We start from the raw sequence: 26,549 nt of genomic DNA, 5'->3' as shown, positions 1-26,549 counted from the left end.
ATAAACTGAGCTGTGCACTGAGCATAAAGCACATCAAAACACCGGGGTAAGAAGAGAACCAATTCTTTACCTTTTCCCCAAAGATCCTTTGGCAGATGCCATTCTTTGCTAGCTTTTCTTTGACCTGCCGCGTTAGTTCTATCGTATCCACTTCCTGGTACATATAAATCTCATACTGCTCAGGTGTCAGAGGAGGAACTGAAGGTTTGGATGGCTTGGACAAGGACACGATAGGGGATGAAGGGAGGGGGCTATTTTGTGGTGTCTCACTGCGACTCGCCCCAGTCATGCTCAATTCAGAACTCTGCGAGTACGGAGATTCAGCGTTTGGCCACTCTTTCCAATACTCTGAAGAAGATGGTCCTTGGAGCTGGCTACGATCTGGCCTAGTCTGATTGCTGACCTTTTCTTTTCCACCACTGGCTTCCTCAACTTTTATATCTTCGGGAAGAGCTGTATTTCTTCTCTCATGCTGCACAGTATTCCACCAATGGTCTTTCCAAACACCACCACGTCCCAACTCATTTTTAACATGCCTCAACATACCCTGGGCAGAATCACTTATTCCATGAAGCTCTAAAACAGGCGCCTCCTGCGGCTCCTTTTTGAGCCCAGAGAGGTTCTGCAATGCAGAGATACTGGAATCAGTAACAGATGAATGTTTCTTCAGGGATATGGCCAAAGGAGGATAGCTGGAAACTGAAGACATTGCAGATGTAGATACTAGTTTGGGGGACAGGATAGAAATGTCAGCTTGAGACAAAGGTGTTGTTTTTAAGGCAGGATCAAGGGCAGCCTGCTGTGCCTCCATTTCACGTCGGGCTTGTTGCAGAATGGATCGAATAGCATCATCAGAATTGCCACTGCTAGATGCAGAAGGCGGCTGAGCCGGCTCAGCTATGAAAAACAACCAAAAGACTAAATGCAACAGAGGAACATGCTTTATATTCAACATGCGCTACTGTAAATATTTTCCTGTATGAAAAAGGGCTGCAATAAATTTCGGGATGGGAGGGAGGGAAGGAGGGAGTTTTCACTAAGCAAAGATTCTGACTTTCCAAAGTAAGGTAAGATTTCCAAAGTTCTGCACTGGAAAATTTTTATCATTGCCAAAGGGCTGGACGTTTGTACACACTGACCCAACTGCAGAAGTCTGTTACCATTTGCATGCTTTCCACCATTGTAAAAATTATCAAATAAAATGAAAATCAAGCCTTCGACTCTTCTTCTCCCACCCCCAATTGGTCAATAACATTTTGTGATTCTATGCACAGATTTATTTAACCTCCCATTTCTATCTCCACAAATGAATCGTAACGCACTCAAAGCTGAGCACAGCTGCGTTCACCTGGGTGGCCTATTAATAACCTCTTACAGTATAAATAAGGTGAATCTTTCTAACTCCAAAAATAAAACACACAAATTACCACAAAGCAAGAAGTTCAGTAAAAGGCTTCATTATTTAATTTGACGAGCCCAAATTGCTTCTGCTTCCTGTTTTCTCATTCCCTGCTTCCAATCACTGGAACAAACAGCTCTACAAAAACCAGACTGACGCCTCAACTCCACTCTGTGCCCCATTCAAACCTCCAGAATGGAGACATGGGTGCTTTTGGAAGAGATAGCACCTAAAGGAGGTATTGAGTGGTGAACTGGGGTTCTGCAGCAGTCAGGGGATGAGCAGAGCCTGGAACATGGGCGTACAGTTCTCTCTGCAGAATATGAAAGCTTTGCAATGGCATCTGTTTCCATTGTTTAAGTTTTCCACTGAGGATGCCAGTGTTTGAAAACCAGTTCCTCTGAAAGCTGCTCTATGAAGAATGGGAAAAGTGAAGCACTTGGGAATCCCATACACTGCAAACAGAGACCGCAAAGTGAAGGGAGGTTGTCCTAGCAATATGCCTCACCTGAACATTTCCAGATCTGCCTCCCTACCTTCCTTCCTGTAAGGTACATGAAAAACTAAGAAGTGGGAGAAGACAGGGAGGCCATCTTTTCTGAGTTACCTACTGGTTTCATAGGGAGTTTGGAGGCTGAGTTAGCATTAGAAAGGAAGTCCAACACACTCAGATAAAAGATGATACTGAACAATGTGCTTCCAGCTTCCTGCACACAGCCCATGTTTTTCTCTACGTCATCATTAGTGGCATAAACTCATTTAAATCATGTATTAACTAGTATTTTACATTTTGCCATGAGATTAGCTTAGTTTTCATTTGAAAGATGACTATCCAAAATTGCAAATCAGCATTAATTTTTTAAGAAAATGAAACAGAAGTATTGCAAAGTAGTGTCTACTTCAGCACCAGCCCTCTAGAGGTACTGGAAATTCTTTTAAAGTCGAGAGAGCTGTGGAGTGGACAGAAATATTAACTACATGGCAGCATACAATGAGAATTAAAACTTATCTCAGGCCGAGATGTTAGACATTAATTAAATTTTTGGAAAACAAAATTCTTTTTGGGCTTGTTAGCTCGATCACTGAAAAAGGCCTATATCCTTACATTCTGTAACCAAAAATAAAGTTGTGCTGGAGTTTGCCTGTGTTATAATTTGAGTACACAATGTCCACAGCAAGCTGGCAGTGAGGTTCTGGTAACTGCTGGCTCCCCTTTTAGCTTCACTCAGGCAGATCCCCTCAGCTCCCTCACTCCATGTGTCCCTGGGGCTGAAAGGGAGAGCGCTGAGCGAAGGCCCCGCCAAGCAGTGATGTGTATTAACTTATCTTGGGCTGCATTACAGACAGAAACCACTCCACTAAATAAAGAAATTTTAAAAGGCACTTTAAACCTACATTCAAGGTTTTAAGAATATAATTAACTGACCAGAAAGCTCATGGTAATTGTTTTAATTAAATTCTGAAATAAAAGGAGCAAGAGACAAAATGAGGCTGTACCTGTTTTCTGTACTTGCAGCTCCCTTTTGGCTTGTTCAAGAATGGATTTGATGGCTTCATCAGAGCCAGTCTCTGTGGTTCGGATTCGTGTGGTTATATTACCTGAGGAGGAAAACAAAACTAATGACACTGGGAAAACTTTTATTTGTTTGTTTTTTTTAACACAAATGCAGGCAGTATATACTAATGTGCTGCCAGCATGACCCGACAGCAGCTCACATCAAACCCTTACCAACATCTACAACATCAAGAATGCCCTTAATACAACAGAGGAAAAACATCCTCACTGCATGAAAGCTGTTCACCTGCTGCACTGAATGATGAGAGCAGTAACATCACCAGAGGAAGAGCTATGTGGTCATAATGCATTTTCAAATATAACACGCACAAGTCTGTATTTTTAACTTCCCTTCCCTTTCCTTTTTTTTTTTTTTTTTTTCTTTTCTTTTTGGAGGGGGAATGGAAATAGAAGGGAAAAGAACTGAAGGGGGAAGGAATAAAGACAAAAACAGAAGCTCAGAAACCATCCTTGAAAACTGCATCAGCTACCAGGCGAAGTAGGATGAGTGCATGTTCAGATCAGAACAGGATTTCAAAAACCTGGATACAGGAAATCAAAACTAATTTGTGCCTTTCTAGAGGCTGGTACATTAACAGAAGCAGTCATTTAAGCACCAATGCCATCTGAAGTACTTTCCAGCTAGGAGTTATTTCTTGTGTTTTGTTCACTCTTTTTTTCCCTTTGTTTTTCTTTTAACCACTATGGGGAGAGAAAGAAGGGAAAATTCCTAAGACTGAAAAACTACAGCATTGTTCATTAACAGATTATCAATTGTAAGCGACCTACATAATTTCTGACTGAAATCAAAATAACTGAGGGGTTTTGAGGTTTTTATTTTTGTCTGGCTAAAAGTAAAATTCTGCAGCTGATCTATTACAAAGCAAAATGTTCATATTTTAATGGTATTTTACTGGTCTGATCTTCCCCTGTCTTTTTGTTCAGTCCGTTTCATACACTGTACCAAAGAAAGCACCACACTAATTTAACAGCTGATTCAAGTGTATTTGTCAACATAAGCCCCGTGAGGAGAAAGAAGGAAAACTGAGAGCAGAAGCAGAATGCGACTGATCTTGGATTACACACAATTGTGCAACTTTCCTGCTCTAGAATAATAAAAACAGCAAAGAGAGCATTTCAGTAGATGCAATGATTTTTAGGGCCGCTTCTACCACTTATCTCTCTATCTGTGTATCTAGCAAGGAGGAGAGTAGAAAAGTATCCAAACAGGGTTAAGTTAGTACAGCAGCAGCAGAATTAGAAAAGCAAAGTGCTGGTCTAACCCATGGTTTGTTTTATACTTACTGTCTGTTTTTCTATCAGATTCCAGGCCAGAATCAAACTGCACAGTTTTAAGGAAACACACAGCTAAAGCACACTCCACTTCCTAGGTATTGACTGCAAAGAAAAACACCTGCCTGTGACGTACCTTCAGACCCATTTCTTCGTTTCGGTACTTCCTGAAATAGTCTGTTCAGGTTCTGGCCTGGATTCTCTGTTGAAAAACAAGTTTGGTAAGAACAAAACAATCAGGGGATGGTTGCTCTGACATCATGGGCTGTGTGACATGAGAAGATAGCAGCCTGTCTCTAGAGACGAGGGTTCAAGCGTTCCTCAAACCCTCGAGTCTCTGTCTGAGCACTGGAGGAGCTGGCTACTTTGGAAGAAGCAAGGCTGGCTGATTTGTTAATAAAGATTACAGCTACGTTCGGAAAGGAGATTAGACAGATATAAATAAATGTCTAGAGATACCAAAAATGAAGAGGTTAAAGATGGGCAGATAATCCCCTCAAGTACAATCATCAAAAGGAAGAGCAGATTATAAATCTAACAGCGTTCACTTTCAATTAAACAAAATCTAGACAAATCCTGCCTGTCCTTTCCAATAGTTCTAGCCTGTAAACAACTTACTTTTCAGTTTCTCTAAATGTAAATCTCAGTCTCTGCTTAAGATGAATCACAGTGAAATGCATATGTTATTTCTTAAAACCACCACCCTACATATGCAAAGCTGCTTTAAGTTGGCTTCCTTTTTTAATTAGCCACTTCATGCATCACCTACGATATTTTGTCAGAACACTGGGAAAAAATCACAAGACACAACAAAAACACGGTCTCAATAAACAAGAGAACAAACAACTGCCATGTATTTTTGATAGCAGCAGCTAGAGAGCCCTCCTCACTCCCCATTTCAGTCAGTGCTCCCTGCTCTCTGTCCTGGCTAGCCAGTGGCTAACACATCAGCCAAAGTACTAACCTGTACAGTGCTGAAAAGCAGTGCTACAAAGCTGTGCTTTCTGCACCTTACTGATCGAGGTAAAACAGCAGCAATGCACAAACGGCCTCGAACACAGAAACCTTCAGCTTTTTGCACTTGCAACAAAGAGGAAAACTGGGCAAGTCCCTCGGCTGGTGAGCGCTTACCTCTTTGTCTACCCTGGATGCTGCGAAGAGCCAGGATGTTCTGCTCGTCCGACAGGAACTGCTTCATCTTATGAAATGGCTCCTTGCCTCTCACAGTCAGTTTATTCCATGGCTTTGGCCGGGCTAGTATCTCACTCACAGACCCTTGCGACAGTCCCAACACATAATGTCCAAATATCCGCTGTCCAATATTGTGCTTGATCAACTGCTCTTTCACCTGACGTGCAATTTCGGCTGTGTCTATCTCCTCGCCTTCGGAGATGCTCCCAGCACTTTCTGACTGGCTGGGAGATGGGGCCATGCCATTTACATCCGGACTTTGTTGTAATGGACTTTGGGAAGAGATGGAGTTTGTGCTGTAAGGACCTGTTGAAAAAATCATGCTTGTGCTTCCTGCTTCCTGCATTGCCTTGGAGTAGAAGGACTGCATTAGCTGTCGCTGGAGGAGAGAGTTTAGTGCAAATTTTCCTGTGGAGGCCAGGGGTAAGCTGGGGCTTGCCAGGGATGAGCTGAAAAAGTCTTGACTTAAACCCGTTGGTGAGAACTGGTGTGTACCATTAGTATTGGAAGCCTGCTCCCCCGCGTTGCGGAGCAACTGAGAAGGAGGGGAAGCCGGCAAGGTTGCAGGACGCTGACTCTCAGGCTGGTCTTTCCCTTTTCTCCTGGCTGACCCTACAAGGAAGGTCAAACATAATGCATTATGGGGGATTAAAGAGGGAAAAACCAAGATAAAAAATGCAAAGTTTGCCCCGCAAAGGGAAAAAGTGCAGATTGACAGGGGCCAACGAAGTGGTGGTGGGATTTTTGTTTTCGTTTCGTTTTTGGTTTGTTTTCTTTTTTTTTCTTCTTCTTCTTTTTCTTTTTTTTCCATAATTCAAATTTCAATAAGCCAAACAAGGCCCCCAAAACAAACAACATGCATTTCATGTTTGCACCTTTCTTGTATGTTGCAGCCTGGAGAATCCCCCTTACAGACATTAAAACTAGAACAATTACATGAAGTGCAGTTACACATTTAAAATCAATGCAGTTACAGACAGCAAGTCCCTTTGATGTCTCTCATTCAAGACATTACTCGTTGGACCTGACTGAGCCCAAATGCAGCAAACATTTACATTTTGGAACAAACCAATTTGAATAAAGGAATCACCAATAGGTGGATGCACCAAGATCATTCAGTTAAGTCATAAAACTCTTCAGAATTCAGTAATCCCAGTGCCAGTGGCAACTTTTAACTTTCTTCCAGCTGCAAAAACCATAAGCATTCAAGTATCTGGAAATTCCATGACTTGCCATTTAAAAAATGTGCACACAAAATGTAAAAAGCCCACATTAGGAAAGCTAAACAGCAAACACACTTCACTAAAAAGACAGTATTTTGTTTTTCCAAGCTGACCTGCTGGTAATATATCTAAATGTATCAGACAGGAAGATTATTGTGTTCTGCATGCAAACATTTTGCATAACATTGTGCGTGGGGGGAGAGACTTCTGGTGCCACAGATGAATTTGTTCCCAAAACAGCAGACAGCCTCAAACACTACCACTCGGTACATCTCGTAACGCCTCTTTCCTAACCTTTACAGAGTCTCCAAGGTCTCCGAGCTTTATTTTACTATCCAGCCTATAAAACTGCAGAAATCAAACACTTCTCAGCATTCTTGTTGCCTGTCCATCTTCCTGCCGTGCATTAGCTCACACTCTCACCTCTTATTCAACCCTCCCTCCCTTTATGAGACACAAACATAGGAGAAGAGCTGAAAACGGTGTCAACCTACCACTCAGGTCACTGTTTGTGATTCGCAGCGTGGCGTTCTCGGACTGCAGCGAGCGGTTCTTCTCCAGCAGCAGCACCTCCAGCGGTTTCGATGCATCCTAAGGAAAATCAAAGTGGGAGGTTTGTTTCCAACAGCATTAAAAGTCTCGCTCAGGCACTAAAAAGGATTTCAGAAGAGGAAAACAAGTGCTCATCTCTGCTACGAGCGCAGCTGGGGAATTCAACATGCATATATTCGCAGGAATCACTCAGTGCTCCTGCATGAGCTGTAGTAGAGATGCACTGTTTAATTTCCAGTGGAAATCATTCATCAATTCTACGTTATTTGGAAATGTGTAATGGAACATTTACTTAATCTTGCTTCTTTTGAGATGAGACTGGCGTGCTTTCAATTTAAGAGCTGTAGACTACTTTTAATCTGATTATAATAGGAGTTCAGATTATTTTATTTCTTCTAGGTCAAGCGACCCAAGCTAAGCATTTCCTTGAAATGCTGCTTTTCAGCTGAACACTTTGTTCAAAAAGAAATTCAGTCACAGAAAGCTGCCATTTACTTTCCTGTAAACAGCCAACCCTCGGTCATCAGAAAGCACATTGAAAATTAACCCCCATAGATTGATATTCCATCCAGATTTCAGGAGCAAGAGCTTAATTCAAAACATACAAACTTTGTTTGTGCACTCACTGGGAGAGCTGAGGTTTTTTATCCTGCTTTCCCAACACTCAGAGGTCTGTTTTATTTGAGAGCATTATTTTCAAGGTTAGCATTTACAAATGCTCCAGTCCTTGCCCACTGCACTACCAGAATGAGATGCATGCAAACCTCGGCTTAGCTGCGCATCAGCTCTAGGATCTTAGAAGACCCAACTGCACACCACTGTGGTTACCCAGTGCAGCACCAGCTGAAACGCCATTCTTTCTCCTTGGTTGCTTAAAGGAAACTAACAGGCAAAAAATGGTCAGTTCAGCTTTTTACACGGAGATCATCAGGAAAGCAGTGATCACCCCACGAGTCTCAGCACCAACACGAAGCTGCCCGTGCTAACGTGAGCAAGTTATAAGAGAAATTCGGGTTAATTAACTGAACTGCTGAAGTAATTAAGAAAAGAAAAGTAGATTCAGTACCTGCGCACCAGAGCTTTCAGGTGGTGCAAACTCCATGGATTTCAATATACTGTGGAAGGCAGAAAAGAAATTATTTTCTGTTTCTTCTCCTCATAACAACTGCACTAATGAGCATTAACATTATCATTTCCTAATCTCCAGCAACACTACAAGCGCTAACAACTTTCCTTGCAGTAATTCCATCTGATAATGAATACAGAATAACTATTCAAACTAGTTATTGGATAAGAAAATTTTCTCAAGCGTCTTCTAAATCATTCCATATGCAATCCCACAAGGCCAGTTTAAAGCGTAAATTTAAAGGTTAATAAGGATATAACATTTTAAGCTGTCAGAAACAATATTAATTTATCTGTGAAGCTTGAAGGGAATGGAAAAGTTGCAGCAAAGCAACAAAACAGGGGAATCACCACCATGGTTACAGTGCTTTATATAATATACACCAGCTCACATATCAAGGAAAATATGCACAAATAATCTTCCCAACCAAGTCACTACAGGCTAAAAGGCAGTTTTTCATTTTAATCACCTCCTCGTTCTATGGCAAAGGGAAGACACAATGGCACAATATTTCTTAAGAAATATGAAAGATCCACATATTTATAAGTACATTAAGAGAAGAATCTGATAGCCTCGTTGTCGATGCTTTACATAAATACTGAGCAGTCAGAGGATGGCTCCCTTCTGTTGGTGCTGCCTGCTCAATGAGAGCCATACAGGAACACAAACTTATTACTGTGCTTTGTCTTACACACTGCTTGAAATAGGCCATGTGCAGGCAGGCTGTTATGCTCCTCAGTCCGAAGCAATACATGATTTGAGCTTACAAGACATAAGGATAGCATTTCTGCAGTGTTTTTCACATCTAAAGCACCAGAAACTTTGTGAGGCAGGGAGCAAACGTTTTATCATGTAACAAATATGGAAACTGAGTCAAAACTAAGCAGAAGGCTGGTGTGAATGTGTGTGAACCACTTTTATCACACAGCATCACTGGCTGATACCTCTGGCCAGCAGAAATCAGCGTAGGGCTGCGGTTATCCTGTGATACACTGCACAGAAAGCAGTGCTGCCAACACTCTGCTTTCGTGGGCACCTCACCTATTTGCACAAGTGCTTCTTTTCTGCCATTGATGGAGCCTTGTCAGGTGAGAGACCATGCTCCAACAGCTCAAGTTAAAGCTGCTGGCATTACATGGACTTTGCAGATGTTTACTTGGGCTGCTAATCACTGTTGAAAGCAAGTGTTTCCTAGGACAACACCTCTGCAGAGGAAATGCTCTGGCTGGTCAGAGCTGGGGAAGACAAATACACTGAGGAGACCCATCCAGAAAATCCCCCAGGCTCAGGTAAGCAATTATGTGCATCCTCAATGGACTCTGCAGAGCGTGGCCTTGAGAGGTCAGCAAATGGCAGTGTGTCCCAACAGTCACATATGAAGATCCATCTGAACTGAAAAATATGACAACCTGTAACAGCAATCCATCGTGTGGCAAGCTTTCCACGGCCATAATTGTTGTTTCTGTCACTTCAGTGCAAATCAGCACCACACCTGCATCCCAATGCCACCACTTACCACCATGGCCATGAGGAGCAGCCCCGAAGCACACCATCCATGTTCCCTTCTGGGCGTGCTGAGCCAGAAGCAGTGTGCTCCCACAGGTGTGCACCAGACTGGTAGCAGTCTGGAGTGCAAAGTAAGTCTGAATGTATTCAGTGTTTGCAATGGGTTCTCAGCACTAACACCAGGGCTGTACAGCCCTGTCCTGCCATGCTGACCACCTCCACAGGCTGCCCTGCTGGTCCTTCTCGGCTCCCAGCACCCTCTGCCAGCTGGGACCAGCAATGCTCCTGAACCCTGCAGCAGCTGCGTTTTGCCTTGAGCTTGGAACAGGCATGAGCAACCTTAGTTGGAAACTCAGTGACCTCTGCCTGTTTGAAGTGGCTTCTCTGCTACCTGAAATAGCTTACTAGCAATTTCACAGGTAATTTCCTTCTCTGAGAAGCCAAAATGAATTAAAAATCAGGTCGATGGTATCTTGAATTGCCCTTGGAGGGATACTCAGTACAACAGGTTCATTTTTTCAAATCATGTACACCTTAAACATGTTAAAAATGACTCTCCAAATGTGTCATGAAAGAGACATTTTCTCAGGAATATGAGGAAGCAAAATGTTTCCCCTTCGGATTCCGGGAATATCTTTGCCCATGAGATCTCAACTCAGTCTGCTGCTTATCAAGATCAGTTATCTGCTTTTTAAAAGAATGATCTTGTGACTTCAATCTGCACATCTAAGACTACTTGAAAGACTTACTCTAAAGCAAAATGTGTATTGGGACAGTTCGACTTTCTGTTTTTATGATCTTGGCTGCAAAGGCAGGAAGGTTAGCACTGTCGTATTACTCAAGAGGGAACTGAAAGGACACACAGAGCTCTCAGATCTCAAAAATAGTTTTAAAAGCCATTTGGCACAAAAGCCTGTGCAGAAAGCAAGAAATTCTTCCACTCCAGATCTTGATGTGGATCCCATTAAGTTTCCCCAACACTGGAAGCAGGCTGACGTTTGAGATCCCTTACTCTAGAATAGCTCTAACATCTCTGAGTGGATTAAGGAAAACAGAGATCAGTGCCCAAAGGATTGAGAAATATATTCTTACTGACAAGACCTTTTTTACTTGGTACACATGTGCATTATGAACAGCTAATTCTTGTCAGTGCTTCAGGGTACTGTAGCAATGTATGGGACACCAGACTTACAGCAATATGCTTTTTGTGGTTTCACTTCAGATCAGACTGTCAGGGATGCACTTTCAGGTTCTGGAACATCTTTTGGACCAGATGGGACCAGAGGGGCTGGCAGGCATAAGCTGCTGTGATGATGCAGCACTGTAAAACTGTAAATAGTGCTCTTGCCAAGGGCTGTAGCCCCCAACCCAGTCCAGCAAGTACATGAGCCCAGGCCACCTACTAACCAGCAGCTGTCTGTCCTAAGTCACGCTGCCCAGATAAAGGACATCACCCGCACATCAGTGATATAAAAGCTAGAACAAAAAGCATCTGAATTTTCACTGATCCAGGAAAACTTCTTTGGTTCCACTGAAAAAAAGAAGTCTAAAGAGTAGGGAATGATTTCTGCTCTTCATCCCAGATGCAGGGCTGCATTTGATAACACTAAAAGGTACTGAAGTGGTGAGATGGCAGACATGCCACCCATGCCTTCATCACAGCCCAGGAAAAGGGGGACTTAATTTGCTGGCACCCAACAAGGGCCACTTCCAAGAGATTCTCCAATCTATTTCACTGCAGGCTTATCTTGAAATGATGGGCACATGCAGAATGATGAAGTTTTTTTTAAGACCAGTTAACATTCACTCATAGTTACCAAAGAAATGGTCAACTCATTTTACTTTACTGAAACTACACACCTGCACCTGTACAGGCTGCTGCTGGTGCTGAACAAGAACTGCAGCCAGCATGGTTCTAATAAAATCGCACCAGGTCTGGAAAGTCACTGGGTGTACAAAACCAAACCTGCTTTCCACATTCTCCAGGGATGTGTAAACAAAAGCACATGACTCCAGCTTCATCTGAAATACCTCATTAAACAAGGTAACATTTTTTCAATCTTCTTAAAATACACACAAAAATGCCAGAATGATGAAAGAAGAGATGGAGTTCCTTGCAGTTACTTAAACCTTGACACTAAACATACCTCTAGTCAAGAACCTTCTCTTCTGAACCTGACAGCTTATCTTGTTATAGTTTAAAATGAGGCTCTCTTAAGTCTCTTAAAAAAAAAAACACACCCTTGAAATAGGAAGAGGCTGTTTGTGGCTTTAGCTTAAAACCACAATATATTAGCAAAAATATACAGTGAAACAAGCACAGCACTAAAATGGTAAGTGCTGAACGCTGGCTGGCAGAAGCAGAGAAAAGGTATTATGGCCAAAGGCCATGTATTAAATTCTTGGTCCACACTACATTAAGCTGTTGGCTGGGGAATTTTGAAAGTGGTCCACCTAAAATACCAGAGATTTTCAAACTTTTTACCCTCGGTGGATAATAATTGTAGAGCCCTTTCTCCATGGACACCTGCATTATTTGCAATTGCAATACTCTGCTACAACAAAAAAGGCATACCCACAGATGCAGCAGACACACTGCTTCTGGATGCCATTTCAGCCAATATTCCTTATTTCCCCCACTTTGTGGTTTTGACTGAATTCTTTATTGTTCCTAGAACACAAACTTGTGGCTTTATTTAACAAGTATTGTTAAAATAGTTTGTGAAAAAATTATGTGAGCATTTAACACTTACTTTAATTCTTTCTTAACCTCTTCATAATCAGCCTGTCCTTTCAGTTTTTCTTCCAGTTGCTTTAAAAAAAAGGAACATGAATTTAGTTTAGATTTTTTTCTGCAGGCTTTCAAAATCATCTTTAAATTATTCCATATATACAGCAGTGCACAAGTGAAGGTTAATGACTCATACCTAATTTACATATATTAGGAAACAAACTACAACCAATTCAACATAAACACAATTATACCTCACTGTTCCTTTATTTACAGGGTGCCAAGTGTTACAGAATTCAGTAGGTCCCAGTTTGGCTGTTTGCAGTGTGGCTGCCATACATTTGGTAAAGAGATCGGTGAAGGAGACATTAAAAATGGGGCAGGTGAGATTTTTACAAGAAATAATGAACAGAGTAAACAAGCAGGATGCTTTGACACGTACTGTATTCTTAATATGACAGCCCCTGGTAGCCTCATCCAGATGAAAAGAAGACTGAAGAAGCTGCTGTTGACTGGAATACCTTAGGCTCGTAAGACTTCTACAATGCCTCATGCCCAAACAAAACAGCTGTATCAAGTTATTTTACAAGCATTACGTATTGCAGTAACTAATACAATTACACAGCAGACATGAAGCACTGAGACCACTTGGCTCTTGGCTCAGGTCTGCCTGACGTAGGGCAGTCTCAATGGCTTCTCTTTGATGTGAAGATGCCACAAACGCCGAAACAAACCTCCTAACACAATCCAGAATGCAACGCCACACATCTGGACCTTACCCCAAAGCCCTGCTCCCAACAACAGTGCTCATTACTAGAGGATAAACGCTTCAGGAGGCCTAAAACATAGCGATACATAATTGATGCCAGTTATGCTGCTTGTAGAAGCCATATTAATTTCCCACTAATGATTTCTTTGCTTAGTACAGGTGTCCCTGATCTAAGCAGAGAAAGAACAGAATTTACTGCCTTGCAATGTCCATGGTTAAGTTCAGGCTAGCTCTGCCTTGCTGAATTTCTGGTAGTAACGTTGGCACAGGATCCCAAAGAAATGACACGATGCATCACCCTAATGAAGCAGCATCTACTTTCGAGGGAAAGGAAAGAATGACACAACAAAGAACAGGGCTGTGAGGCTGCCTTTGGTGGAGACGTGAATTTGGGAAGATCCTGCGCAGCTCCCAGCCTGCTTGTGTGCATGCAGGGGATGCTGGGTGAGGGCTAATGGGAACCTGGAGCATTGTGAGCAAACTGCTTTAAGATGCAGCTCCACAAAGTCCTGCAGCAGAGCAGATATGGGAACACCAACAGCAGTGGGAAGTGGGAATCTCAGAGCCATTCTGCCCCTTAACTCTGTGCCTCATAAGGCAACATCTTATTTTGGAGTCTAGAGCAGAACAGCTCTAACAGCAGGGTTAACTGGCTCACCATGCTAGTCGTCAGTAGAAGAAACACTGGAGTGCATGTGAAACAACCAGTGTTGTCAGATAAGATTCTAGTTACTTAGGCAAGGATACATTAAGAAAAAAGCCTTCTGCACAAACATATAAAATACAGGAAAACGACTGATTTCCATTTTAACGCAACCAATATGAAATGTAATTCTGTATGGGGATCTGTCATATTCAGTAACTCTGTCAGGAAATTTTAGGCATGAAAACATATTTAAAAAAAAAGATGCTGATAGAATGAAGCTGGTTTGGACTCTCGGGGCATAAGACCACTTTTATGCTGTTATAGCAGTATGACAAGCAGCAATATTTTACTTTGAATTGTATAAAAAACACATACATCCATCATTCCCAAGTACCTAATACAGAGACTGTTGCCATGGAAAATCTGCACCTAAATGTATACTTTCACTAAACAATACAAACCAACACCCGGGAATGCAGTGCCCATATATAAGCAGACCATTTAGACACTTGGCATCTTCCCAGTCAATGACTGCTTTAAAATGTATTAGTATGGTAATTGTCTTGAAGAACCCTGTAAAATGCACAGAACATAGCATAACAAAGGCTCAAGCTGTGAGACAATCTGGAGGAACTAATATCTTGCACTAAATATCAACCTGGTTAATTCAGACAAAATATATTCTAACGTCTTCCAGCACAACAAAATGCATTGAGCCAGGGGACAAAAGGAATGGTGGCATTTCTGTACACTACATCTGCAAGCATTCCATTTTAAGGAATCATGTTGCATCTGTTGTATGAATGAACCCATTACAGCATGCACATACTGGGTCCCCTCTTATTTTAACGATCAAATAACCCTTATCATATTGTTATCTAAAGTGTCCTAGGTAACATTAAAAAAAAAAGAAAGAAAAAAGACTGATGTCCTAGTTTAGTCAGAGTGATAAACAAAAGAGACCAATTAACCAAGGTTACTTGATGTATCATTGCTAACTGGCACTGCTGTGTTTTAACTGGGTGGCAGGGAAGCTCTAACTCCCAACAAGGAAGGGTTAACATAATTACAACTAGAAGAGTCTTGTTACTAGAGGACATATTTTGATTATTAGATCAGATGAAGATAAAGAAGCAATAATTTTGGAAGTATTTCTGTATTGTTTCATTAAGTCATAGAGCATTAAAGAATTCCCCCAAGATATGGTCTGAGAACATTGCTTTAATTTGTGAAACTGTGATTCATTAGTTGTGGAGGCAACCATTACCATCTTAGCTGTTCTAGAAGCAATTCCTGTACAATCAAACATGAGATCAACAAATCACTACTGAGTTTTGCCTCTTTGTATGACAGATCTCAGACACAGGCTTTCCCAGCACTTTGGGAAAAAAAAAAAAAGGCAGTTCAAATAGTTCAAATATTTTTATAGCGTAACAAATAAGGTTAAAGGAGGTTGAAAGGACTGAAACTTCATCAATAGCATCACTGCATAACGAGTGGGATCCTAAAAACAGAGCATCAGCTGGGCAAGACTGGGCAAATGGAAGATTACCAAAATGCAAATCAAAGACTTGCTTTGTCATTTCTGTGATCTCATTCCCTTTGAAGTTAATGGCTAAACTGATACTGACCTGAACGGGAACTTGCTTTATTCCAAGAAAATCTGACAAGTGCAAGGATTCAAGATACTTTCTATCAGGTTTTATGAAAAAATTAAAAAGCTCCATAGCATGGGTTAGCCAGCAATATCTGTTCCCTCAGTTCCAGGTCAACTCCTTTCTCCTGCACTGAGTGGTGCCCACATACACAACAGATGGGCAGAGACCGATCCCAGCAGTGCGGGAACCCAGCAGACTTCCTTGGCTCTACTGAATTTTCACAACAATTCTCCAAAGCTATCTTAAAACACGTAGAATGTAGAAAGCACACTGACTGCATCACTCTTTCACCCCTAGCAGATATTTCACCCCACATAAATTACACTGCACCAGAGCAAAACGAGTAACCTCTATGAAATGTCAGAATTAGGACAATTTGTAAGAGTTTCAATTGAGCATTAAATCATTCTGATAGAGGAAAGCTACCCACGCCACAGTTAGAGCTAAGTGGGTACTATCAGCCTCCTGCTTTCAAAAAACTCTCCGACTATAAAACCTACAAAACTATGCAGTATTTAATAGATAAATTTATCTTGTTTACAATTTGAAGCTTGAAAACGGTAGAACAATGAAAGAGACAGGAGTTAAGAGGAAACTGATTCATAACAGATGTCAGGAAACACTTTTCATGCTTACTGATAGATCAACACTGTGTAAGACAGTGCAACAAAGAAAGTAAAGTTGTTGGAAAAAAAGGTAAAGGGGTCACTCACAAAACTGGTGCTCTTCTAGCTTTAGTGCAGTGCTACTGGTACCAAATGAGTACAGGACTGCACTGCTAATTATAAACGGGAATTACTGCTCAGCAAATAACAGATGAAAAAAGTTTCAAATTATTAAAAAGCCTTCCCTTTGTGTCTTAATTTCACTTGTTTTCATGCTCTAAATGGTACACTTCCTTTTTCAATAGGTGGAGAAATGGAGGCAGTAGCAGGTAAATTCAAAGAAAAACCAGAGCACAACAAACAGCCATGGCAGATCTACAATGCCAAGCACTGGAACAGGAGCTAAGTTTTCAAACGTAAAAAGGATTTTCTGTGCCTTTTCACTTCAGCCATTTCACTGCTTTCTGGTAATCCTAGAAAGCTTACATCAGTAAAACCCAACACTGGTTTGTCAACCACGTACCCCTAGCACCAAACACAGCCTTACTTTAAGTGTGCTGTTCTTGGCGGTCAGCTGCTGCTCCAGCTGGGAGATCTGGCTGCTGGAGTTCTCCCGCAGCTTGGTGAGGCTGCCCTGTAGTCTCTGGACATCTTCTACGAGCTGGGCAATCTCCCTCTCCTTCGCAGCCAGTTCTACTTCCAGGCTGGACCGTGTCAGCACCTCGATGGCCTGCTCCTGATGTGAAAAAAAACACCAACATGAGACCACATAAATAAAGGCAGGAATGAGCTTGAATTCAGGGCAGTTAGGTAAGGCCCAAGCATGGCATGGGACAGTGTGAGAGACAGAAACAACTCCTAAACCTGTACTCCTTGACTGCATGAATCTGGAAAATGGACCTTTTTATCCAGGACAGCTCCTTGGTAAAACGGGGATAACAGGTCAAATAAATCTCCCTATTTCCTAAGTGTACTGGAAAACTGCAGTTGTGAAAGTCAAAGGACTCCATTCAGATTTATTATTAATAGTCCAAGTGCTTTGACAACTATGAAAATGTGTGCTAGCAAAATACTAATCAGATAAAATATTCTGAAGTAATGGAGCAGAATTTCTTAATCAAGAATAGCAGAGACATGTGCCTTTGGCTCTTCATATGTATGCCACACATTTCAGGCAAAATTGTCAGAAATTGCCCCAAACTACTATTTCCAATGAACTTGCTTCTTGCATGACAATTATTCAGTGGTATGTTATTGCTGGCAAGTGAAGCCTCTTCTCCATAGGGATGCAGATCCACGTGACACCTGTAAGACAAGGCTTTCTGCCTATGCACTCCGCTTAAAAAAAAATTCCCTAAATTAGAATTTTTTTTACTCCAGTTTTCCATGGCTGCCAACTCTGTCCTCAAGCCTGAAACGTCCTTGCTAGACTGACAAGAAATAAGAAAGAGCAAAGAAGGGAAGAAGGTAGATCTTTTCAGAAAAGGTAGCACAGGCTGATTGCAACATCTCTTTTGTCTCCTTTTGTGTTAAGAAATCAATAGCTATAATGCACTGGAGAGCTCTGAACCTCTCTTCCACCAGGAACACAAGGAAACCCCTGGGCAGACCCAGGGAGCACGAGGCAGCCTGAAGTTGAACACACATTCCATTAAAAAGCCTAAAACGCATCTTAGAAAGGTTAATGGCTGCTCCTCACAAAACACCAGAGAAGTAGGAATGAATCCATTTACCAAGAGAGAAACAATGATCGTGAGCATTATATCGAAGATCCTACGGTGAAAGAGCTGAGAATTCAACCCACCGATGCTGTCACCCAAGCACTTTCCTTACAATTCAAGATGACATTGCGGCAGACTGAAATTCACTCCATAACCTCTCTTCTGGAACATACAGGCACAACAAAATACCTTTTCTGTATCTCCTAAACACTTAGCTTGATTCTCAGTGACTACATACCATTGTGTCTTGCAGAAAGCCGCATGTACGAACAGCAGTTAACAACGCTCTCCTATTACACTGAATTATACTTTTAACTTGAAAAAACCCTCTAATTTGCTTGCATGAAACATCACAAGTTGTATAATCATCTGCTGCTTGTGCCTATTGAGACTAGAATGTAGAGTCTGAAATAAGATAGATAATGATCATTTTCATCCTGCAGTAGTTGTCATATTAAATATAAATGAAGTGCAGAAGTACTATTAAATACAAGAAAGACCTAATGTTAAAATAATGATAAGACTAGGACATAAGATAGGAAGAGGCAGGTAATTCAGAGTTACAAGAGAGATTCAGGCTTTTTATTTTTTGTTCTGCAGTCTGCTTCTCTGTCTTTTGACTTCTTTAAGAAAACGTTGGGTCATGTTAATAGGCGACCAAAGAGATCTGGAGGACTTATAATTTGTTACTCATTTTCTGTGAATGTATTTAAATGCAACTGGGTGTTTTTCTGATATCATGCACGGTTTCCAAAAAAAGGGTGATAAGGAGCAAGATTTGTTTGTTAAATTTGCTGCTTAGAATTAGACCCAATTTCACTTAATCGTGCCTTTGCATTCACCCAACTGGACCTGCTGATGCCCTTTGGGTGAAATTGGTTACAGCCCCTCAATTAAAGCCCCTTGAGGCATGCAGAGCATTAACAGCACTCCGTTACATCGTACTGCTGCTTTACTTTTCCACAGTTGATGCTTGTATGAATGTGAAATGATTTCTAGGAGTTGCTGCTATCTGCCTGCACTGGCAGCAGTGGATCACCGTGCTGGCCAGCACAGACCAGAGCCATTTCTGTCCATCCAGAGGCCTTTAGCAGCTACCAACCCCCCTCAGAAGCCTAAAAAAACTGCAATTCCAAAGGAACACAACTCCATTTCAGTTAAAATATTATTCTCAACAGATATTTTTATAGCTGTGAGCATAAATTGAAAGAGCTGTACGGCAGGAATGTCAGAAACCTGTAAGAGTCAGTAAATATTTTCTCTCACCACATCAGGTGCCTTCTGGATCTGTGTAGCGAGTTGGAGAGATTTGTTAGCTGACGAGAGCTGCTCCCTTAAGGTCTCTGCCTCTCTCTGAGCCACCTCTGCCCTCTGAAGGAAATGAAAAGGGGTGAAAAGAGAAAGTACATTCAGTTTAACAACTGACAATTATTACAAGAACATTCATCAATTCATGCCTGACTGAATATAATTGATTTTCCTAAACACTCAACCTAATAAATGTTAGAAAAAAACATAGAATGTGATGGATTTTTATTTTAAACAGTACAAGGAAGAAATAATTGAGCGATTATGACAGTAATTTAACGCTAGGAGCAAGGAATCCCCTGCTGATACTAATGCTGCGGCCCACTGAATTTCCCAGACTGAATAAATACAAGTGGAAATGGAGTCTTTTTATTCAATTTCTTTCTATTCTCATAGACCAAGCAGATTTTATTGCAAGGTTCCTCATGGGAACAATTCTCACGGGTAAATGCTGAATTAAAAGATATTCTGACCATTCTCTCTAACACACATACAATGTTGTGGGCTGTCTTTCCTCAGTAATTATTTCCCCAAACATGAATAGTTTGATTCTGTTCTTTCAGCAGGTCGATTTATTCAACAATATTTAACCCTACACTGACAATTTTGCACAGATCAGTTACAACTGCTGAGGATTTACGCAGTATCTGATAAGCCTGGGACTTGGCTACCAGACAAAATTGCCATATAAATATTGAATAATAATAGAAAGGAGAAAGGCAGAGCTATGAGCAAAGCCCCTCTGTACAAGAGTCGGGGGAGAGACAGATGGATCAGTAACATCAGGCAATAAATAGCAGCAAACTCTTTTCCATAAGTGCATATCAGTTCCTCTTAAGAAAAGTGGAACAACACCTGGTTGTTTTTACACTGTATGCTCCTTCTGGCAAGTTTCTTCTTTCTTTCTTTTCCAGACACAGTGCTTCTGTCCTTGAACAATCACTGCTTTTCACCTGGGCTGCTCCTTGCGAATCACACTGCACTCAGCTAGCTCCATTTCCAAGGCATAACCAAACTTTCCAAAACCACAAACTGCTACCAGTCAAAGCCAGAACTTTTCCTGACTAGCTTTTGTCCTTGACACGGATGGGTCCCCTTCTTTGTGGAATAACAAATCCACGTCTCCGTTTTTTAGCTGCCATATTTCTGTGTGCTACACTCCTCTCTTTTTCAGCTCCTCCTTTTGAAAACCTAAATCACAGAATCATGGAATCATTAAGGATGGAAAAGACCTCTAAGATCATCAAGTTCAACTATCAACCCATCACCACCATGCCACTCGGCCACGTCCTTCATTTACAATATGTCATTTAAACATCATAAGATCCTATATGCCTGTGTGTGTGCATGGTCTTGGAGTCACTAGTCAAAGCAGACTCTGCTGCGTGTTTAATCAATCAGTAAACTAACTGCAATCAAATACTAACTACATCATCTGTGCTATTTGCTCACAACATTACATTAAATGATTTTGCATAGGTTCTACAGCTGTAATTAAAATGCAATTGTAAAAAGTACAGTAACAGGGCTATATTAATCAGAGCACGGTATGCAACCTATTGTGTGCATGAATAAAATGGCAGCAGCATTAACAAGAAAGATCCAAAAAGAGAAAGTTTCTGTTGTTTGTGCAGCTGGATGGTATTAGGATGAAAAACTGAGCTAACAATAAGGATTGAGATTAATTATTTTCTTGCATTTCATTAGATGTGGAGGTGAATATATTGACTGAATAACTGCTAAGCAGCTACAGCAAAGGAAGACAAGGTACTACACCACGGACCTTGCATCTACTGCTGTATAAGTAATGGGTTTTGCAGCCTTAAGCAATTTTGCTGATGGTTTCCATTCACAACAGCATTGTCTTGAGAATCTATTCAGCTTGCATGCAAGTGAACCACAGAGGATATTTCTAATAGATGTTACATCTGCATGTACAGTAAGCTGTCAGCTGCCATTTCTGCAGAGCCTCCCCAGCTCAGAACACCTGTTGAAATCCTGCGAATAATATTAGACAACATTTCATACCATGCATTGTTAAAAATACATCAACAGAAACTTTGGGCCATTCTGTTTGGGAAACATGGGTCCATTTTTCCCTTTTTTCTCCCAGAATGTAAGTTCTTTAGAGCCAGAATTATAGATGTGTTCAGTGCCTCAAAAGCACTTTTGGGTGCTATTGCAATATGAATTATAAATTACACACAAAAACCTGTTAAAAGAACATTATGCTTTCAAAATGGAGCACTTAGAAGTTCTGAAAGCCCAGCTCAGCACTGCTGTGCTCAGCCTCCCCCAAGCTCAGGGCTGTGCACACAATAACTCCCCACTGACGTGCTACTTCTGTGCTCCAGCAAGCTCTCCTACTTGATGCAACCTTCAGCATGAATATTGCTCAGCAAAAGAGTATTTTGTTTTGTTCTTGTTCAGCATGTGACCTCTGTGGCTTATTTACTGCTAACTAATCCTACTCCACTCCAAAGATGGAGTTAATCGCTTCCTCCCCGGCTTCACCCTTCTCTTCCCTGCTATGGGACTGAAGGGCTTCGGAAACATTCATGAACACACATGCAAAGCCCTGTGTTGAGCCACCCACACTGCCCAGACCCCAACATGCCTCCCAAGGGTGCCTGGCAGAGCCATGCCAGCGCTGGCTCCTCCATTCTGACCCCTTCTCTCCCCCAGCAATCAGCTGCACTGCTGTCTGCCTGTCGAGCACAACGGGGCTCTGCAATCCTCACCCTGCCCCTCAGATTCCCAGCCCTTCTGCTTGTTATTTTGTTCTCTTTTGAAGTCACTGGGGCATTTCCACCTTGTGTGAGCCTAACGATGCCATCAGCTCCAAGCTGGTGAAAGCAAGCTCTTGCCTCAGACACCCAGCAAATAGATACAAACTTCCAGAACTTGCCTTACCCTGATGACCTCCTGCTTTCCCTCGTTGGTTCTTCTCCAGCCTTCCCCAAAGCAGCGCCGTTCTGCTCCTTCCCTCCTCCCCACAGCCTCTTCTCCACCTCCTGCTCCCACCCCAACATTTCCAGTTTCTCCCTCCCCTCCCAGTGCCCCACGTCAAAGTGGCACCGCTCCCCGCACCCAGCAGCAGCACAGCCTGGCTGGTTCATGTTCACCCGGCCGCACAGTCAGACAGCAGCATGCTTGGGACAGACACGGACATCAAAGCCCACAAATTCAAACCAGATCCTGTTGGGTTTGTGTGAACTCAGCTCTTCTCAGACACTTATAGGCTGGCCAAAGTTGGGGTTGGTGGTTTTTCTTTTTTTTTTTTTTCTTCCTACTTTGCTACTTGAAGCAATGAGAAGATATAACCCTGAGAAAAAGGCAAAGCCTCCCTCACTGAGTGCCAAGCTCCTTCCCTTAAATCTGGGCACAGCAGGCTCCTCACCAAAAGAGCAAGAGCAACTCCTAACATGTGGGAAAATCGGGATTTTTTTTTTTCCTAATCTTGTTCTTAGAAATGGTTGGACAATTTTTCCTGAATTTAACAGTATGCAGCCAGAGACAGGCGCCCAGTATGGAAAATGGATAAAACAGCAATCTTGCACAACTTGGAACCACTGGAAAGTTCACAGAACCTTCTCTTTGTGTGAAAATACCCTGTTTTAGCTGAGAAATAGGCATTCCATAGCAAAATGCTAAAACTCTTGGGCTGCCACTTCCAATCTATGACGTAGAAGAGCCGCGGTGCCCATGACAGTCACACCAGTGGCCTTGGCAAAGACCATTCAAACTCAGCACTTCCTAAAAAAAGCCATTTTTTCTGGATACAGCAACCAAACAATGGCTCCTAACTCCTATGCCACTTGTTTTCAAGCACAGAGTTCCCCCCTTGGTACCATAACAGATCCAAATATGTTCGTTCTCCTTCATGCAGTATGTAAGTTTTGTGCTCTTCACAGGAAGCCAGCAGGTCACAATCAGAAGTTGATGTGTGCTTCCCACTTGCAAACAACTAAAAGCCTAACACAGTATATCCAGTACACATTATTCTCATTGTTTCTTGACAAGATAACAAGTAACAAGAACTGAGTGCTCTTCTACTCACAGTTAAAGGTTAATTTGATCAAGGAGCAGTGGTGTGAATGGGGAAATGAGACACAAGCAAGAAGTATCACCTTTCCCTTAAAATTCCATGAGCCAAACTGTTCTTTCTTTTTACATGCTAAATCCAGGGCTATACATGGAAAAATCCTTCTATGGGGCAGGGATGTCCATTATTACAAGTAAATCTGCTGAAATTAACAAGCCTGGTTATGGCAGCAACCATCACACTCGGTGTAAGCACTTCCAGTTCACGCTGTCCTACTTTCAAGCTGCCACCAGAGCCGTGTTTCCGGCAGTGCAGGATCACACAAAGCACATTGCTTCAAGGTGATTTCAATTCTGCCTAACTTTTGTGATAAACAAATTTATTTCGAGACCTTTAAGCCACCCCACCAGCTTTCACAAAACAACAGTAAGGTTATCAGAAAATCGGTGACATGAAAGACTCTCCAGGACTCAGGCACCTTTCTTTTTTTTTTTTTTTTTTTTCCAGCAGAGGAGAATTACATGAAAAAGAAAAAATACCCAACAAACAGAAGAGTTGGGTTGTCTTCGTTCTTGTCTCCAGGCTATTGTGCTTTTCTTTCCACCTTGAAAGGCTGCCAGATAAATGTATTCCCAACTGAAAGCCAAGCATTTACAGGAAACTCCTGTGTTTGTATGAAAATAATATTAACCGTATTTTGCCTTTATAAAGCCCTCTTCCATGCAAGGATCTCCATGCACTTTATAAAGTAAATGTTATTGTTCCCATTTTACAGACAGTGAAATTAAATCACAGTGTTAAGTGCATGACCTCATCGGCTATAAAATGGCTTCGCTTCCCAAGGCCAGGGGAGCCATGGCACAGCATGGCAGCACGGGCTCCAGCTCACAGCAAAGGCAGTCAAACAAAAAGCTCTCATGCTCTGGCAGGACGTGTGCAGATGAAGGAAGCGTGTCAAGACAAACAGTCATCTTCATGGAAACCCAACAAGGAGGGCTGGCTTGTCACTGGGTTTGCTACCACTGGTGGTTCAGAGCAGCCCTCCCCTGCACAGCACTTACACCTATATCCTGTTGCATTTGTGTTGCTAAGTGCAAGAGGAGAAATTATTCCGTCTGCTGCTTGAAAACATACATATTTTATAGCAATCTCACTTAGTGGGAATATCTTTTCAAACCATTTTCCAATGTGATGTGCTAGAGATAGGAAGGTACCGTAACCAATGACACAGAAAGAAAAGTACCTGAGCTTTCCTGCTATGATGACCAAGTGAGGCTTTGTTCATACTTCAACAGCACACACTGCTTTATTTATTTCGGTGGTAGTTTGATACAAAAAATGTTAAAACTTATTAGCCCTTGCTTTATAGATCTGAAAATCTAACACTGCACTTCTTTGGGATACACAATACTGATCTAGTCCAGATTCTTTCATAAGTGGCTATGTATTTGAGAAGGAGCTGTTGTTTTATTGATAACAGAAGTTTCTATATTTTATTTTCTTTCCCTCGGAAAAATACGCCGAAGAAATCTGGGAATACATTCAGCACTGCAAAGATGGGAAGAAAACCAATGGAAACGCTTTGCTTTTTCCAAAGGGATAACATGGCATAGACACAGAAGAAAAAAACAGATTTAATTATTTTTCTATAGCTTTTGCAATACAGTCTGCAGGAAAAAAGAATCCTATGTACTCTTTCTATTATTACTCTCAAAGTCTATGGATACCTTTATCGGAGACCTTTCAAGTCTATTTCCTCCTAAAGATTAAAATATAATCATCTAGTCCCAACCAACCCTAGCCGAAGTCCTTCTCTTTATCTTTCAGAAGTGAAAAAGCACTTCCTTTCTTTTCTTAACAATGAGAAGGGAGTGTACAAAGTCAGCAGATGTGGACACATCGATGCCATGAAACAACAAACCCAGACTCAATACTAAAAGCTTACATCGAGCCTTCTCCTCCCTCTTCTTCTTAAATGAAACACTCCAACGTGTTTCTGTTTTTGCAACACACAAGGGATGGTTTTGAACAGAAGCCTCAGTGCTTCCCATGCACAACTGGATCAGAAGGATAACTCATTTGAATAAATTTGTCATCCCAAATATTTGTGACTTACTGCCATAAACACTTATGAGAAAGGTGTAAACTTGAAAAGGTACAGAACAGGACTAACCATAAATATTTATATAAAATATACATTCATGTAACTGTAACTGTTGTGCAAGCAGAAAAGTACACTGGAGCTTCATTAACTTCACTGATTGGAAACGGTAATATTCTGGGAATCAAACAATAAAAAATTCAAAGATGCTATATCCCAAACTATGATAAATCATTTATTTTGACAAGTAAGGGTAGTTTTGCTTTAATTATTTATTATTATACTTCGTAGCATATCAGAAAATATGCAGTGATTTATTGTGCAAAATGAAATCTTAATAAAACGAGTCCCTTCCTCAAACTACAGCATTATTAAATCTTCATGGAAATGTGAGGGTGAACTCTCAGGTTATTTTCACCATCGAGCTGGCTGGTTTGTAATGTGAAAATAAGCAATGCCTATTGCATTTCGTTATATTCTGACTTCAAATCTCTTATGGGCCCAAGTTGTACAACCTCAGGGACTGTGAGAGAAAGAGAGCTCACGCACACCCAGCTGCTGCTGCCCACAGCTCTGCTGCTGCTGTGCAGATGGTGCAGCAGCGTCCTACTGCTCAACACAAGGGAGCTGCTGGATGCAAACCTTCAGCCCCTACACCCCTTCTACACCTCCCTGTTACGGAGCTATGTGATCACTGCTCTTAAGGGAGATACAGTAGAATCAGCCATTTTTATGCATGAATCTTGTCCTTTTTGTATTGATTTACATCTCTCAAGAGGTTAAAGCAGACCATCAGTGACACCCACACTCCTGCCAGGACCCGTCTGTCCAAAACAGGGCAAGTTGCAATACTTCAGTTACCCTCTCTGAGCTTTGCCAGCCTGAGCGAGACTATCTCAGCTGCAAAACATCACTCAAGATCTTGGATGACCCACACTGAGTGCCTGGATTAGCAGCTGATGGAGGGCTGTCATCTGAGCAGCTGCGCTGCCACCGCATCGCTACCTGCAGCATCAGGGCAGCCACCCCGTGCTCCTCAGCCCCAGCAGGCAGCTTGCTCCTTCAGGCCAGGGATTTAGAGTTGTTCCTCTTTGATTAGAGGTACAGCTGGAGACAAAGC

The 26,549-nt window shown here is 41.8% G+C and overlaps 1 protein-coding gene across 5 annotated transcripts in view; it reads right to left on the bottom strand.

The window, feature by feature from the left end:
• CUX1 (cut like homeobox 1) overlaps window positions 1-26,549 on the bottom strand; it is a 226,366-nt gene that overhangs the window by 53,625 nt on the left and 146,192 nt on the right. For 2 of the 5 annotated variants that reach the window (XM_031591837.2, XM_031591838.2), the window contains exons 10-18: window positions 19,242-19,346; window positions 16,802-16,990; window positions 12,599-12,657; window positions 8,280-8,328; window positions 7,156-7,252; window positions 5,379-6,050; window positions 4,384-4,449; window positions 2,897-2,998; window positions 71-897 (exon numbers count right to left, since the gene is read on the bottom strand). In XM_031591837.2, the coding sequence (XP_031447697.2) occupies window positions 71-897; window positions 2,897-2,998; window positions 4,384-4,449; window positions 5,379-6,050; window positions 7,156-7,252; window positions 8,280-8,328; window positions 12,599-12,657; window positions 16,802-16,990; window positions 19,242-19,346 (2,166 nt within the window). The remainder of the gene's footprint in view (window positions 1-70; window positions 898-2,896; window positions 2,999-4,383; window positions 4,450-5,378; window positions 6,051-7,155; window positions 7,253-8,279; window positions 8,329-12,598; window positions 12,658-16,801; window positions 16,991-19,241; window positions 19,347-26,549) is intronic. The other 3 variants (XM_031591839.2, XM_031591841.2, XM_031591842.2) reach the window with 3 other exon arrangements.

The sequence above is a fragment of the Phasianus colchicus genome, chromosome 21 (assembly GCF_987193195.1).
Source record: "Phasianus colchicus chromosome 21, bPhaCol1.hap1.1, whole genome shotgun sequence".
Taxonomy (NCBI): Eukaryota; Metazoa; Chordata; class Aves; order Galliformes; family Phasianidae; genus Phasianus; species Phasianus colchicus.
Note: the sequence above shows the minus strand (reverse complement) of the source record. Positions and strands in the feature narration are given on the sequence as shown.